This window comes from Solanum stenotomum, chromosome 2, assembly GCF_019186545.1.
Source record: "Solanum stenotomum isolate F172 chromosome 2, ASM1918654v1, whole genome shotgun sequence".
Taxonomy (NCBI): Eukaryota; Viridiplantae; Streptophyta; class Magnoliopsida; order Solanales; family Solanaceae; genus Solanum; species Solanum stenotomum.
The window spans coordinates 57,967,391-57,983,830 of NC_064283.1; the positions used below are offsets into that span (position 1 = coordinate 57,967,391).

A 16,440-nucleotide genomic window follows, 5' to 3' on the forward strand; every position below is an offset into this window, starting at 1 on the left:
TCGAATTTAAGTTACTGAAATTGTTGCTATTATGGACTTGCTTTGCGTGTTTTTTGTTGGTAATTTTGCAGAATGAAGAGCATATCTGAGACTTCGCAAATAGCTGCAATGAGTTATGCGACGTCCGTATCAGATTCGAAGTCCAAATCGACTGATTCTTCAACTATAACAGCTGATGATTACGACGATGAGGATGCTGATTATGATGATGATGCCTCGTTTGCTGAGGCTAAAGCAAATGCTCGTCGGATTAAGATGATTCGGATGATTCGTGTCATTAATAAGCTCAAGGTGATCAGTTTTACTGTTAAAGTTGAAAAAAATGAAGTATTGCATGAAAATGAACGCGATCTAGATTTTTTTATTGTTATTCTAGTTTGCTTTTATTGAATTATCAGTTTATTATATTCTTCGATCTGTTATGAAGCTGCTTCTTCAGTGCTTCGTATTGGATTGTTTTTTGAATTTTCATAGTTACACTGCTCTGTTTTCTCAGTGTTATGAATTGCGGAATCGACGATTTAGAACGAATCAGTTTTTTTCTAGCTTTGATTGATGTTTAGATGTTTTGAGTTTTTGAATTTTCGTTCCTTCAAATCTACAAAGTTCCGCTACTCTGTTTTCTCTGTTCTTCGATTAGAAAATTGACGCTTGATAATCGATTCGACATTCTCTGTTTTGTAGGTGGTGCGAAGGAGACGATCTAAGAGCTTATGCATTTCCGATTGCCTGAAAATCAGCTCCGGCAAGCCGAAATCGGCGTTTTCTCTGGCTACCTCTTGCACATCAGCTTCGTCGTGCGTGTCCATTGGCTCTACTGCCGCCGGCGACATCTCAAGCGGCGGAAGCTGTGAGGCTAATAGAGTAGTACCAAAGGAAAGAGAGTGTGTTCCGAGGAAGATGAAGGTGATTTTCTCAGCTAATATGCGGCGTCGAGCTGAAGCCATATTGAAGGTGTTGTCATCTCATGGTTGTGCTTCTGAAGTTAGGATTCGTCAGCTACTTGGTGATAGCCCTGATACCAGCAAAGCCTTGAGAATGTCAGTCTCTCTCTCTCCCAGTAGTAGATCTCGGGCCTATGAATGGGGATATTTTTCGAGGGCCCAAATAATCATCAAATCTATTCCTATCTAACGAAATAGTGCGTACAAATCATCAATGCATAGTGTACAACTGCATGATGTTTGTGATAGTCTAACATTGTGACTTTTTTCTTGTGTATGTTTGGTTATTTCAGATTGTTGAGACTAGAAGAAGTGAAGAGGACAGGGGCAGGAGGTCGCACTGATCCCTATGTTTATGTGGTAAGTTAATCAATTACTACTATTTAATCTAGGAATATCAAAATGTTTATTTAAAATATAAAAAATTGTCATTAAATCTTTTTACACTTTCTAACTTTCAGTATCATTTTGTCTAATGTTTTTCAACCTTTTATTTTAAATCTTTTTGCTGCAGATAAGTTGACAAGTTAGACAACACCAAAAAAGTAGTGGATCAAGTTTGTAGATTCCACTTGGAAAATAAATTACCCAAGAGAGGCTGGATATATTTTTTATATAAATAAATTAGACAAAATTATAATTCCAAAGTTTATTTTACTAGACTAGAGAATCCAAGCCAACCAAAATGGTGATTTACTTTACTTTGTATTGAGACGACTCACTTGAAAATTTACTATACTACAGTATTTACGATTCTTCTTGGTTATTATGGTTCAAAAAGAAGGAGAATATAATGTTACAAATTCGACATTTGTATGAATTTTATCATTTTATGGTAGAATTTTGAACTTGAACCAATAATGTTTTAATTTTTTTTACCTGCCTATACATTTGGCTTTCTTCAAAATTACAGCTTACAATATTATTTAGAGATTGTTGGCCAATAGTTTTCATATAACAACAAACACAAGTAGGTATTTAAAGTGCTCAATTAAGCCGTCAAGAGTGTGCTTCAGTGGTCAATAAAGACAATGAGATCTAAGGTTCAAATGCAAGTATTAGTAATGTCGAGATTGGTTAGAATTATGAAATTATTAGTAATGTAGAGATTAATTATAAGAGAATTTATGTAGTATTATTTTATGTCTGCCTAACTCACTTCCAAATCAGTTACCAAAGGTTTCCCTAGATAATTTCTTTCTATTTATTTTGCAATCAAATCCTTGAAACTGTCACGACCCGATTTCTCAAGTCATGATGGCACCTACTATAACCCACCAACAGGTAAGCCAACCCGTAACCCGGAACAACAAGTAATGGGTCTGAGGGTAGAAACTAAACAAGAGTAGACAAATAACAATATAAACAGGCAAAAGCAAACCAAAACATATATACAAATAAAGATCCCTCCCATAACCTCGAAGTCACTAGTACACGCTTTTATTATAGTTAAATTTTAATCAAGACGCAGATGATATATGGATTTCAGAATTTTGCTCTGATTGTCTCTCAAGTAGCCAAACAAATTGTTTTAATCTTTTCCATGTTTTATTGCATTGATCAAGTAGGAAACACTATTCTAGTAATGTTCTTTTTGTTGGATTGTTTTCCAAGTTGCATACAAAAGTGTTATGTGGAAGGTATGAAATTATTTCAATGATCTTTTTCCAGAACATAATTTGCATGACGCAGTTTAAAGGCCTTCCTTTGGGTTCTTTTCCATGAGATGTCAGATAAAAAGTTCAATTATCTTTGCCTCTGGATGTCCCTATTGGACCGCTCATATGCAAGCATATTAATACATAACTTCGTCTTAGTTTAAAAGTGCTTTAATGGAACTAGAGTACTGTATTATTTTGTTTTGTGTGATATTTCGTTGCACTTCGTTAAATAGGAGACCAGATGGAAGAGTTTTCCACTCCTGCGAAGAGGTGTGATACTACTACTTTAGTGACGGTGGATGGCATCACCATTTTTCTTAGTGGTTTCATTAATAGGTGTCGAACTCTTCAAATGGATTCTCATCAGAGGTATTGAAGTTATTTTTGTTCTTAACTCATATGACTGCTTTATTTGCAGCTGTTTTGATGGGACATATAATTGAGGTTTACGTTAGCTAAGAAGTTTTAGAGGTTCTATTTGGTCCCATCTGTAGCATTAACTGTTGAAATCATAGTACCATCTATAGTTTGTCAATCTTGATGGAAGACAATGTATGACTTGCACACACATCGCGTACAAATTTTTTTAACATTATTTGGTGCTTATTAATGAAACTTTTTGACTTAAATATTCATATTATCCAATGGGCCCTCTCTTGTTTATTAATTTTTGCTTACCTCTTTTGAGTAATCTCTGCTCAATAATTACTTCTGACAGTCTTTCTTCAGCTATCACTCATTTTTTACAGATAAACTTCAGTCTTTTTGTGCTTTTGCGGTTTTAACTAACTCCTTGAGGAACCTAAAGAAGGAAAGCCTGCTAAAGCATAAAATGGACTCTCCAAAATGACCATACACATGCTTGTTACAAATTAGAATAAAATCATGTTTTGTGAAGATGAAATAATAAACAATCTCTACCTCCAAGGTAGGGGTAAGGTCTATGTACACTCTTCCCTCGTTCCTCCCCAGACCCCACTTTGTTGTTGATGAAGATAATAAACAGAAATTTTAAACTAACAGGTTTGCAAGCAGTTCCTTCTTGGATTTCCATACAACTGGGAAGAGTCTGCTGCTGTGTCATTTGGAGAATCACCCAATGAAAATGCAGCCTCTGGAATTTCTGATTTCTCAGAGTCAGCAAACGCATCAGCTGATTGCACAAGTAGTTCCTTTACAATGTCTGTTGATCATCTTCCCACCAATGTTTTACGAGATCTCTTAATATCAGGTCCTGGTGATCCAGAATGCAGCATGCTAAGAAAGAGTATTCTTAATGAAATAGTGCAGAAATATGGTAACAATGCTTTCCACGTTGATGAAGCTTCTTGTTTGAACCAAAAAAGTGGTAATGAGGTCACACCCCAAAGTCCTTCACTGAATGGAAGTCCTAGTCAAAAGAAGAAAGCTAAAGCAAACCGGAAGCAAGAAGATAGCTGTATCCCAGATGCAGAATCTGGTAAAGAAGACTTGCCGGAAGCTACTCCAAAGGATATGCAAGAAAAGAGAGTTTTGGATAGACTAGTGCATAGAAGTGGTGACGATGTTCTTACCGTTAGTGAAAATTCTTGTTTGAACCAAAAAAGTGGAAATCAAGTCACAAGCAGGGGTCCTTCACTGGATGAACCTCCTTTTAAAAAGAAGAAAACTGCAGCTAATTTGAGGAAAGAAGATGATAACCATGTGCCCGATGCACAATGTAGAAAAGAAGTGCTTCAGAAATGTAATGATGAGAGTGGAACAGATATTGATAAGAATAGCTCAAGTAGCATCTCTTTAACAAGAGATAAAGCTAGCTTATATAAGAAAACCAAAGTTTACCGACACAAGAAGAAAAGAGAGATGTGCACAAAGTATCTGGACAGGGAGATTTTGGGATAGTAAACACCACTAACTCAAGTAATGGTCCATTGACAAGAAGCAGAGCTAAAAAGAAATGGTTAAAAGAACAATGTCAAGAAGGAAATTGATATCTGTGAAGGTATTATAGGAGTTTTGCTGTGCAGATTAGCTACCCGTGGATATTAATCTGGTGTGTGGTTTGGAGAGAAAGGACCTTCTTGTGTTTTGAAGAGAAGCATATTACAGTTCATATAGTCCCTCTAAGTTTAGGAGAGGTCTGCTCACATGTACAAAAAATTAACTTTAAAGCGCCATTTTTAAATTACTAATATGCATAAGTTTTTTTATTCTTTTTGAAATATGAAAGGATATTATCTTTTTAAGTACTTCCATAGTTTCATTTTGTTTGACAAAAAATTGATTACAATTGGAGTTCAAAAGAAATATTTCCTCCATTTCAATTTATGTGACATTTTTCATTTTTTGAGAGTTAAATCATTTAAGTTTGAACGGAAATTTGCGTGTGACATCTTCAGTTTTTTTGAAATGAAATTTATATATTTGTAAATTAAGTAAAAACTATTATAAGTCACAATAATTGACAACTCAAAATAATTAAAAGATATATGAAAAATTTACGATTAAAAATAGATTTGTTTGAATCTCAAAATTCGAAAAGTGTCACATGACGACGAAGGAAGTACTTAATAGTCAATTATATTTTGAACTAATATGTATTAGCCTGATTTACTAGTTTACACTTTCTAACTTTCGACATCATTTTGTCTAATGTTTTTCAACCTTTTATTTTAATCTTTTTGCAGCAGATAAGTTGACAAGTTAGACAGCACCAAAACAGAAGTGGATCAACTTTGACTTGGAAAATAAATTACCCAAGAGAGCCTGGATATATATTTTTTTATATAAATAAATGAAACAAAATTATAATCCCAAAGTTTATTTTACTAGACTAGTTGAAAAATTATATACTTTATGCTTCTTGATTATTATGGTTCAAAAAGAAGAATAATAAAATATTTCAACATTTGTATGAATTTGTGGTAGAATTTTTGAGCTTGAACTAACAACGTTTTAATTTTAAGCCTGCCTATACATTGGGCTTTCTTCAAAATTACAGCTTACAATGTTATTTAGAGATATTGACCAATATTTTTCATATAACAACGAATACACGTAGTCATTTAAAGTGCTCGATCAAGCAATGAGTTAGAATTATATATGCATAACTCACCTCCAAACAGAGGCGTATCCATGATAAGTGCATTATTATGAAAAAATGGATCTAATCAGTTTGACATTTAGATTCTTATCATTGAAAACAATTAAAATTTTAAAATTATAGATACAAAATTGAAATGCTGAATTAATTAAAACATAAAAAATGCTATCAATAACCACTTTTAGAGCTGTTACCCATCTTAAAAAGAGAAATAAAACAAGATATATATAAAAGTCAAATTTCTAACCTCACTGGAAAGTGCACCCAATCATTGTCACATTATATGATACTTCTTATGTGGGTTCACACATCTATATTTAACAAAAAATTAAAAAATATAACACTACTAGATATGATTTCGAAAGGGGAGCATGAGTTCACGTGAACCCGATGACCCCCTCCTACATACACCTCTACCTCCAAATCAGCTACCAAACGATCCCCTAGGTGGTTTCTTCCTATATATTCCAACCTTGGTAGACACCCACAATAATGTAGAAATTAATTATTAAAAAAAATCTTATTTTATGTATGCGTAACTCACTTCTAAACCAATTATCAGAGGATCCTAGGTGATTCCTTCCAAGAGTCCTAACTTCAGGACACCCAATCAACTACCAAATAATCCCTTAAGTAATTATCCTTTTGGCTAGAAAATTTGATCAGAATGGTATTTTACATATATTATTTTACCTTTAAAAACATTTTTACCCTTTTAACTAAAAAATGGGAAAATAATCAATTTATTTTAAAATAAAAAATATATTATAATTTTTTAAAATTTCTAGCCAAATTTTCTGGCCATTTAACATTACCGTTTCTTTCCACGATTCTATCTATTCTAGCTTTGACGGAGTTTGTTCATTGATATACATTTTAAGAGATCAAAATACCCCTACTCTTATACTTAAAACTTAAAAGGACTATTTTCGCGCTTAAACCAGAAAACAAGCTGAATTTTCTCATTTCGATTTAGGGTTCATTCACATGGCGGAAGCAAATAGTTTCACTCTCTCTTCTTCCTTCCTCAAACAAGTACAATCTTTTTTTTAAGGAATTATTGTTCACCTTAATTACATTCAATTATATACTCCGTAGAAATTCATGGATATGTTTTTTTTTTTACATTTTGCAGGTTTACTTGTATGATTGGTGGTTGATTAAAGTTGAAATTGGTGATGGAAGCAAGCGATTGGGTATTGGAGGTTTCACTGCAAAAGAGTAATTTTTTTTACCCTTTACTTTAGAATGTTGCTGATTTTTTATTTTTTCTGTTTTGGGAAAGTCTGTTAAATAGGGATTATAAGATTTTGAGGTAGTGCAGGGAGTTGAATATACGTATTCTTGAATGAAAGTTGGAATTTTTGTTGATAAGTTTGTTAGTTATTAGGGAGTATAAGATTCTTGAGGTAGTAGTTCATCTAATTCAGGGAGTTGAAATCAGAGTAGTTGTTCGGACTCTCCAAAAATGTTGCTGCATGAGAATCCGACACACGCCCATCAATATTTTCGAAGAGTCTGAGCAATGTAGGATGTCCTTTTTTTTGTGATAATGATGTTCGAGTCAGCTTGCGTCTCGACTGTTCCAGCAGGTACCTGCTACCTTCCATGTGATAACTCTGCCAGCCAAGGCTTAGGCCTCTGGAAAGAAATCATCTAGCGTTTTTTTGTCTCTGTTGGGATATGAACCTAAGAACTCATGATTCTCCTCCCACTTCATTGACCACAAAGAAGAAGGTAATGGATCACATTAGAGAAAAAATATATGAATTTATTAAAGTTGGATTTGAATTTACATGCTCAGATAGTTTTTTGGATCTTTTACAGGGTGCTGGAAAGTTAGCGAGTAGTTTTAAGAGCAATGTTTTGTCCTATCAATCAATATATCAATCCATTAATCAACAATGGTCAATCCCAAATTTGTGTGGTCGGACTATGAAGCCTCTTTATTGATCCCATTCTATGCTAATTCAATTCAAATATCAAATAACTTAGTGCATTTGGAGGTCTATGTAGGACGTGATTGAACCATATCAACGACCTCTCATATTTTTTTTCCTTTTCATGTGCTACTTGTACCAGCTTTTGGGTCATTTCTAATATTTTCTACTTCTATATGACCAATTTTATTTTATTTTTGATGAAAAAAGTAATAGATTTCATTAAAGAGTACCAAAGAAGGTACAAAAAAGAGTACAACAATTACAACATACCCAATGTAGTCTCACAAGTGGGGTATGGGGAGGGTAGGATGTACGCAAACCTTATCTTTACCTTTATGGGGTAGAGAGGCTGTTTCCAATAGACCTTTGGCTCAAAATAAAAGTACTCGATGTGGGGTTGTAAGAAAATAAGGCAGTAAAATAGCAATATAAGGTATAGTACAAACTAAAATATTTCCTTCTATATGTTGAAGGAATGTAAAAGATCTAACATAGAGTTCATGCCCGATAAAATGTTTTTCCTTTACACCATAAGTATAGACTTTTCAAACATCTAGATTTAACATGAAGTATGTTTTCCCTTCTATCATTAAAATACCTGTTATTTCTCTCCTTCCAAACATTCCAGAAAATGCAAGTATGGGCTGCCTTCCAATATAATCTGTTCTTAGAATAATACTGGTCATCCCAGCTACTTAGAGCAAGTTTTATCAACTTGGCATAACCCTTTTAACTCCAAAAATCGCTAGAAACATGTCCCAGAGTTACCTGGTGAAAGTACAGTGGAGCATTAAGTGATTTACTGATTCATTAGCTTTTTCACATAGAACGCATCTGCTTCATATAGTGAAACCTCTTTTCTGCAGATTGTCAAGTGTTAAACAAGCCTCATGAGTTCCAATCCAAGTGAAGCAATCAGCTCTAAGGGGTGTGATGGTCTTCCAGATTGTTCTCCACGGCCAACGACCACAGTTTCTTATTGTCGACAAAAGATTGTTATTGCATGTCTTTGCCTTAAACCTTCTATCCTTCCAATTTCTACAACACTTATTTTGTGGATATGTTGGATTTTAGAAGCACCTTATTCATTTCTATATAACACTGTTAATCTCACAAGAGGTTAATACATGCTATTATTTTAGTTAAAATTTAATCAAGACACAGATGATATGTGGATTTTAGAATTTTGGTCTGATTGTCTCTCAAGTTGCCAAACAAATTGTACTAATCTTTTCCATGTTTTATTGCATTGATCAAGTAAGAAACACGGTTCTAGTAATGTTCTTTTTGTTGGATTGTTTTCCAAGTTCCATACGAAAGTGTTATTTGGAAGGTGTGGAATTTTGTCAATGATCCCATTTCCAGGACATAATTAGCATAGCACAGTTAAAAGGCCTTTGGGTTCTTTTCCATGAGATGACAGATAAAAAGTTTATTTATCTTTGCCTCTGGATGTCCCTATTGGACCACTCATATGCAAGCATATTAATTCATAACTTTGTCTTAGTTTAAAAGTGCTTTAATGGAACTAGAGTACTGTATTATTTATTTCGTGTGACAAGGCATTTCTTGGAATCAAATAATGTGATATTTTGTTTCCCTTCGTTAGGAAACCAGATGGAAGAGTTTTCCACTCCACAACAATTGCGAAGAGGCAAGATACTGCCACTTTAGTGACAGTGGATGGCACCACCATTCTTCTTAGCGGTTTCATTAATAGGTGTCGAACTCTTCAAAATGGCTTCTCATCAGAGGTATTGAAGTTATTTTAGTTCTTAACTCATATGACAGCTTTATTTGCAGCTGTTTTGATGGAACATATAATTGAGGTTTACGTTAGCTAAGAAGTTTTAGAGGTTCTATTTGGTCCCATCTGTAGCATTAACTGTCGTAATCATAGTACTATCTATAGTTTGTCAATCTTGGTGGAAGACAATGTATGACTTGCACACACATCTTGTACAATTTTTTTAACATTATTTGGTGTTTATTAATGAAACTTTTTGACTTAAAAATTCATATTACTATCCAATGGGTCCTGTCTTGTTAATTAATTTTTGCTTACCTCTTTCCAGTAATCTCTGCTCAATAATTACTTCTGACAGTCTTTCTCCAGCTATCACTCATTTTTTACAGATAAACTTCAATCTTTTTCTGCTTTTGTGGTTTTAACTAATTCCTTGAGGAACCTAAAGAAGGAAAGCCTGCTAAAGCATAAAATGGACTCTCCAAAATGAGCATACACATGTTAGTTACAAATTAGAATAAAATCATGTTTTGTGAAGATGAAATAATAAACAATCTCTACCTCTCCAAGGTAGGGGTAAGGTCTATGTACATTCTACCCTCGTCCCTTCCCAGACCCCACTTTGTGGAAATACACTAGGTATGTTGTTGTTGATGAAGATAATAAACAGAAATTTCAAACTAACAGGTTTGCCAGCAGTTCCTTCTTGGATTTCCATACAACTGGGAAGAGTCTGCTGCTGTGTCATTTGGAGAATCAACCAATGAAAATGCAGCCTCTGTAATTTCTGATTTCTCAGAGTCAGCAAACACATCAACTGATTGCACAAGTAGTTCCTCTACAATGTCTGTTGATCATCTTCCCGCCAATGTTTTACGAGATCTCTTAATATCGGGTGCTGGTGATCCAGAAGGCGGCATGCTAAGAAAGAGTATTTTTAATGAAATAGTGCAGAAATATGGTAACAATGCTTTTAACATTGATAAAGCTTCTTCTTTGAACCAAAAAAGTGGTAATCAGGTCACACCCCAAAGTCCTTCTCTGAATGGAAGTCCTAGTCAAAAGAAGAAAGCTAAAACAATCCGGAAGCAAGAGGATAGCTATATTCCAGATGCAAAATCTGGTAAAGAAGACTTGCCGGAAGCTACTCCAAAGGATATGCCAGAAAAGAGATTTTTGGATAGACTACTGCATAGAAGTGGTGACGATGTTCCTACCGCTGGTGAAAATTCTTGTTTGAACCAAAAAAGTGGAAATCAAGTCACAAGCAGGGGTCCTTCACTGGATGAACCTCCTTCTAAAAAGAAGAAAACTGCAGCTAATTTGAGGAAAGAAGATGATAACCATGTGCCCGATGCACAATGTAGAAAAGAAGTGCTTCAGAAATGTAATGATGAGAGTGGAACAGATATTGATAAGAATAGCTCAAGTAGCAGCCCTTTAATAAGAGATAAAGCTAGCTTATATAAGAAAACCAAAGTTCACCAGACACAAGAAGAAAAGAGAGCTGTGCACAAAGTATCTGGACAGGGAGATTTTGGGATAGTAAACACCACTAACTCGAGTAATGGTCCATTGACAAGAAGCAGAGCTAAAAAGAAATGGTTAAAAGAACAAGGTCAAGAAGGAAATAGATATCTGTGAAGGTGTTATGGGAGTTTTGTTGTGCAGATAAGCTACCTGTGGATATTAATCTGGAAATTCCTCAAATCATAACGTTTATGGATTTGTCATTATGTTATTGTAGTCCACAAGGGAGGTAAATTTTGAAGGTTATGTATTTCTTGTTTTTATTATGGATTACATCACACCTCCTGAATTTTGTGGGTATCAAATGGTTCATGCCTGGGAGTACACATGATCTTTACCGATGTTGAAGCAAGTATGGACAAGACAAAGTAAGGAATAGCTGGTGGAAAACTGTTCCTTGTTTCTGGTGTGTGGTTTGGTGAGAAAGGAACTCCATGTGTTTTGAAGAGAAGCATTACAGACGATTAAGTTAGATTGTCTTTTGTTGTTTCATTTTTGGTGTAAACTGAAATCTGCTAACGAGACAGAAACTCTATTAGAGTTCATATAGTCCTTCTAAGTTTAGGAGAGGTCTTACTTTTCTTTTCTTTTTCTGCTCACATGTACAAAATTTACAGCACTCAATTTGTGTTGTTTTGTGAATACAATTACAATAATCACCTTTCGAAAAAAGCATTTCAGTTTTTTCCTTTTTGTGTTCCTCATAAGTAGATCATGGTCGTGCTAAGCCAAGTGATGTGAGGAAGATTAGTCAGTTTCTTCATGTGACAAGGTACTTCAACATAGCTGATGCTGTATTTTGGACTTTGTCAAAGTTATTGCATTATGTTTGTATATCCAGCACAGATTTTTCTCAATTTCTTTCAGCATCATTTCATCTAATGATTTTATCAACCTTCTCCCTTTTTGCTGCAGATAAGTTGACAAGGTAGACAACACTAAAACGGAGGTAAATCAAGTTGGTAAGTTCTACATGAAGTTAAATTTTGGCGTAAGAGAGGCTACATGTATGTATTATAACAAGAAATATATGTATACGGCCAAGTTGGCCTTGTTATTATTGATGAAGTTATTTACTTGATAAAAAAACGAGAACATGAAATATTATATAATTGACACCAAAAGTACAGTTGCAAAGCTTATTTTTTCAGTTTTCAGTTTTCAAAATTGCATCTTACGGTATTGACTTCCATCAAAATTGCAGCTTACAATATTATTTGTCTAAATTAGATATTATTGACCAAAATTTTGTTGACCAAATCTATGATATTCTGACCCACCATATTTGGAACAGACACAATTAACAAGTCAAAAAGACTCAAAACTACATGGAAAGGACAAGAAAGTATACTATATGTCAAAGCCATCTTGAAGAAGCAAAAGTTTCAAAGTCTCCTCTACAAATCTATATACTTGGTATATTCCTCTTCCTCATTTCTTCTTCAACCATCTGCATTTATATTAATTTTGTTCAAATTTTCTTATACATCGAACCATTGTGAAGAAAGACATAATCCATGGGTAAATACATGGAGATGGTGGATGTAGGTGTGAGAATAGTAGCTAGGTTTCATTCTCATTGCCCTCAGACTGCTCGAATGTATTACCATCCACCCTCCAACATCCATGGCAATGCTTCAGATTTTCCTCGTCGTTGTCAAAAAGAGAAACTTGGGTTTATTGCTCATAATCAAGAGCCAAACTCTATGGAGAGTTATGGTGTCAAAACTTCCATGCATGTTGACACTGCAGATTTCATCGTTCACACGTTGGACTAAGTCCATGTATGTATGGAACTGTGAATACTTACTTTTGTGAAGGATTGAAAGTGAAAATTTAATGGATTGGGATGTCAAGTTTGTGTGTTTATACGTGATGTCAGTGTATATAAGTTAAATTCTTATTTTATTGTGATTATTATTGTATGTATTGTTTATGACATTCTGGATTGATTGGTTTGAAGGAATAGGAAAGAAAGAAAAAGAGAGATTAAATGAGTGATTTAAGTAAGTCATGTTTAGTAGTATATATAAAGTCGGGGGTGTGATTGTTTGTTGATCAAGTTTATGTATATATATATGGGTTTGTATGAAATGAAAATATTTAATACTTTCTTTGATTTTTGATGTTTTTGCGCCAAGAAAAATTTAGTAATTATTTATGGAATACGATTGATCGATTCCCTGGACCCAAAGAAGAATCTTAGCTTTTCGTGTGTATTTGATCATAAATTTTTCAGTATACAATTAATCGATTTTGTTTGAAACCAAATTGTGTTGTGCCATTTAATCTGACCTATTGAACTATACTAATTGCTTCTCTAGAGCTAAAATCACAATTTTTAAGTTTTGGGGTGATAATAGGAATTTAGAATTATCACATCTTTTAATGTGTAATATTGATGAATTTTTGGAATATGATTGATAGACTTTGTTTGACTTCAAATTTTGTGGGTTCATTTGTAAAATGACCTAGTGAAATACTCTTAAAGCCTTTGTAAGACAGATGACACTTTTTTGGAGTTTAGGGTTGAGAAAACAAGAACTCATGATTTTTCCAGATTTTCGTGTGTATTAGTTCACAATATTTTAAAAAATATGATTGACCAAAGACCAATTCAATTTGATTCTAAATTTTGCGGTTTCATCCTTGGTTTCATACCCATAATCTCTAATAGGATGCACACTATTTTTTTGGAGTTTAGGTGTCACGAAACATGAATTCAGATTTTTTTTTTAGCTTTTTGTGTAAATTAGTCTATGAATGTTTTGGAAAATGGCTGATTGACTCTGTTTGACCTCAAATTTTATAAGTCAATCTGTTATGACATAGTGAATGACATTCACAACATCTACAAGATGAATGCCACTTTTCTAGAATTTGTGGTTTTGTAAACAAAAAATCAAGATTTTTTCAAGATGAATACCATTGTTCTAAAATTTAGGATATTCACAAATTTTTCGTGTGTATTAATTCACAATTTTTTGGGAATATGATTAATCAACTTTGTTTAACCCAAATTTTGTGGGTCCTTCCATGACGACCTAGTGAACAATAATTATAGCATATACAAAATGAATGCCATTTTCTTAGTATTTTGGGGGTCACAAAATATGATATAAGAATTTTCTCAGTTTTTTGTGTTACTAGTCCATTGATATTTGGAAATATGTCTGACATACTCTGTTAGGTTTCAAATTTTGTGGGTCAATCTGTAATGATCTAATGAACAATAATCATAGCATATACAAGATGGATGCCACTTTCTTTAGAGATTGGAGGTCAAGAAATAGAAATTCTAGATTTTTTTAGTTTTTTTGTGTGTGTTAGTCCATGTATTTTGGAAAATAATTAACTGACTCTACTTGACCCATAATTTTTTAGGATCATTCTTAATGACCTAGTGAACCATACTCATAGCCTTCACATGATCCACACCATTATTATTTTTTAGCATTTAGAGGTGTGATAAAACATAAATTTATAATTTTCTCACTTTTTGATGTGTATTAATTCATGAATTTTTGGAAATATAACTAACATTCACTATTTGAACCAATATTTCTTAGGACCATCTGTAATGACCTAGTGAACCATACCCATAACCACTACATGATCCACACCAATTTTATTAACATTCAGAAGTCACGAAATAGGAATTCATGATATTCTCCATTTTTCGTGTGTGGTAGTCCATAAATCTTTGAAATTATGAGTGAGCGATTCTGGTTAGCTCAATATATTTTAGGACCGTCCGTAATGACATAGTAAACAATATTCATAGCCTTTACGTGATCCACAACATTTTTTTAGCATTTAGGGGTCGTAAAACTCGAATTCAATATTTTCTCAATTTTTTGTGTATTAGTCCATGATTTTTTTTGAAATATGACTGACCTGCTCCTTTTGGCCTAAGATTTTTCTGGATCATCCATAATAACCTAGTAAACCATATATGTAGCCTCTACTTGATTCACATATGTTTTAGTATTTAGGTGTCATAAAATAAAAATTCAGGATATTTTTCATTTTTCGTGTGTAACGTCCATGAATTTTTGAAAATAACTGGCGGTCTGTTAAGCCCGATATTTTTTAGGATAATTCGTAATGACCTGTGAACCATAGCCATAGCCTCCAGAAGAATCACATCAGTTTTTTTGCTTTTAGGGATCACGATATGAGAATTTTGGATTTTCTCAATTTCGTTTGTATTAGTCTATAAATTTTTAGAAATATGACAAACCAATTTCGTTTGGCTCCAAAATTTTAAGAACCATTCGTAATATCTTAGTGAGCATACTTTATTGCCTATACGTGATCCACATTATTGTTTTTCACATTTAAGGGTCACCAAACAAAAAAAAAAATTCAACTTTTTTGTGTATTAGTCCATTGATTTTTTAGAATATGACTGATCAGGTCGGTTTGACTCAAAAAATTTAAGAACCACCAACAATGACTTAGTGAACCATACTCAGGCCATAGCCCTCTACATAATCCACATCATTTTTTTTAGCATTTATAGAAGTCATAAAATAGAAATTTAGAATTTTCTCTATTTTTCGCGTGTATTAATTCATGATTTTTTTTGAAATATTACTGACCAACTCTGTTCGAACATAATCTATTTATGTGGTTGATATCTTGATCACTGGCATAATCACTCAGCCCTTGAGGATGCAGCTTCTACGGATTGAGGTTATTCCCCGCTAGAATGGGCCAGGTGGGATGGATGAGTGATGTGAGGCCAAAATACATATTTTTAATCATTATTTGCCTTATATTTAGTATTTATACCTGTCCTTTTTTAGCCTAGATTTTATGAATTATGCCAAAAAATATATTTTATTTGTAAAATTAAATTGGTGAAAAAATAAAAAAATTTAAAGCTAAAAATAATTAAAGATAAAAGATTATAAAAGTAAATCAAACAGACAACTTAGGATTAAATTTAATATAATAATATATAAACATATAAACTGCCAAAGGAAGAAGGAGAATTGCAATTAAACTGATGGCCACGTGTCAGAATCTGAAGGCAGCACTAAAGTTTGAGGCGGCGAACCAGCGTTCGGACGTGGAATCCAATTCCGTCAAGGTTTTGGGTTCCCAATTTATTTTGGACTCAATTATTTTAGTCAGAGTTTCCTACATCTATAAATAGTCCATAAGAAGAATTATTGGGAGGAGGATGAATGTAGAAATTAACTTTTGATGTAGGATTTCTTTTTTTCTTCTCTTTTATTTATTTTACATCTTTTCTTTGAATGATGGGTTGTAATTACTATATGACTATGTGGAGTTAAACTTCTCGTTCTTGGATTATATTTACTTACAATATGATTGTTTAGTGATTTTGATTCGACATGATTTGTTTATCATATTAGTTGTTCTTATATTCTTGTGATTACTATTTGATGCTTGATAGCATTGAAATAAACATATTGTCCAAATTGAACTCGGGAGAGGAATAAGAGGATAGAACGTGGAATATAAGGAGCATGATTTTCTCTTAATAATTAGGGTTAATTTG

The 16,440-nt window shown here is 33.4% G+C and overlaps 1 protein-coding gene across 1 annotated transcript; it reads left to right on the forward strand.

Moving 5' to 3' along the window:
- The first annotated feature begins 6,613 nt into the window (after positions 1-6,613).
- LOC125856789 (kinetochore-associated protein KNL-2 homolog) lies at positions 6,614-12,643 on the forward strand. The gene is made up of 7 exons (XM_049536413.1): positions 6,614-6,722; positions 6,823-6,908; positions 9,240-9,384; positions 10,065-11,679; positions 11,823-11,869; positions 12,202-12,323; positions 12,549-12,643. The coding sequence occupies exons 1-4, from the start codon at positions 6,675-6,677 to the stop codon at positions 11,019-11,021; spliced, it is 1,236 nt and encodes a 411-aa protein (XP_049392370.1). The 5' UTR covers positions 6,614-6,674; the 3' UTR covers positions 11,022-11,679; positions 11,823-11,869; positions 12,202-12,323; positions 12,549-12,643.
- The last annotated feature ends 3,797 nt before the right edge of the window (positions 12,644-16,440 follow it).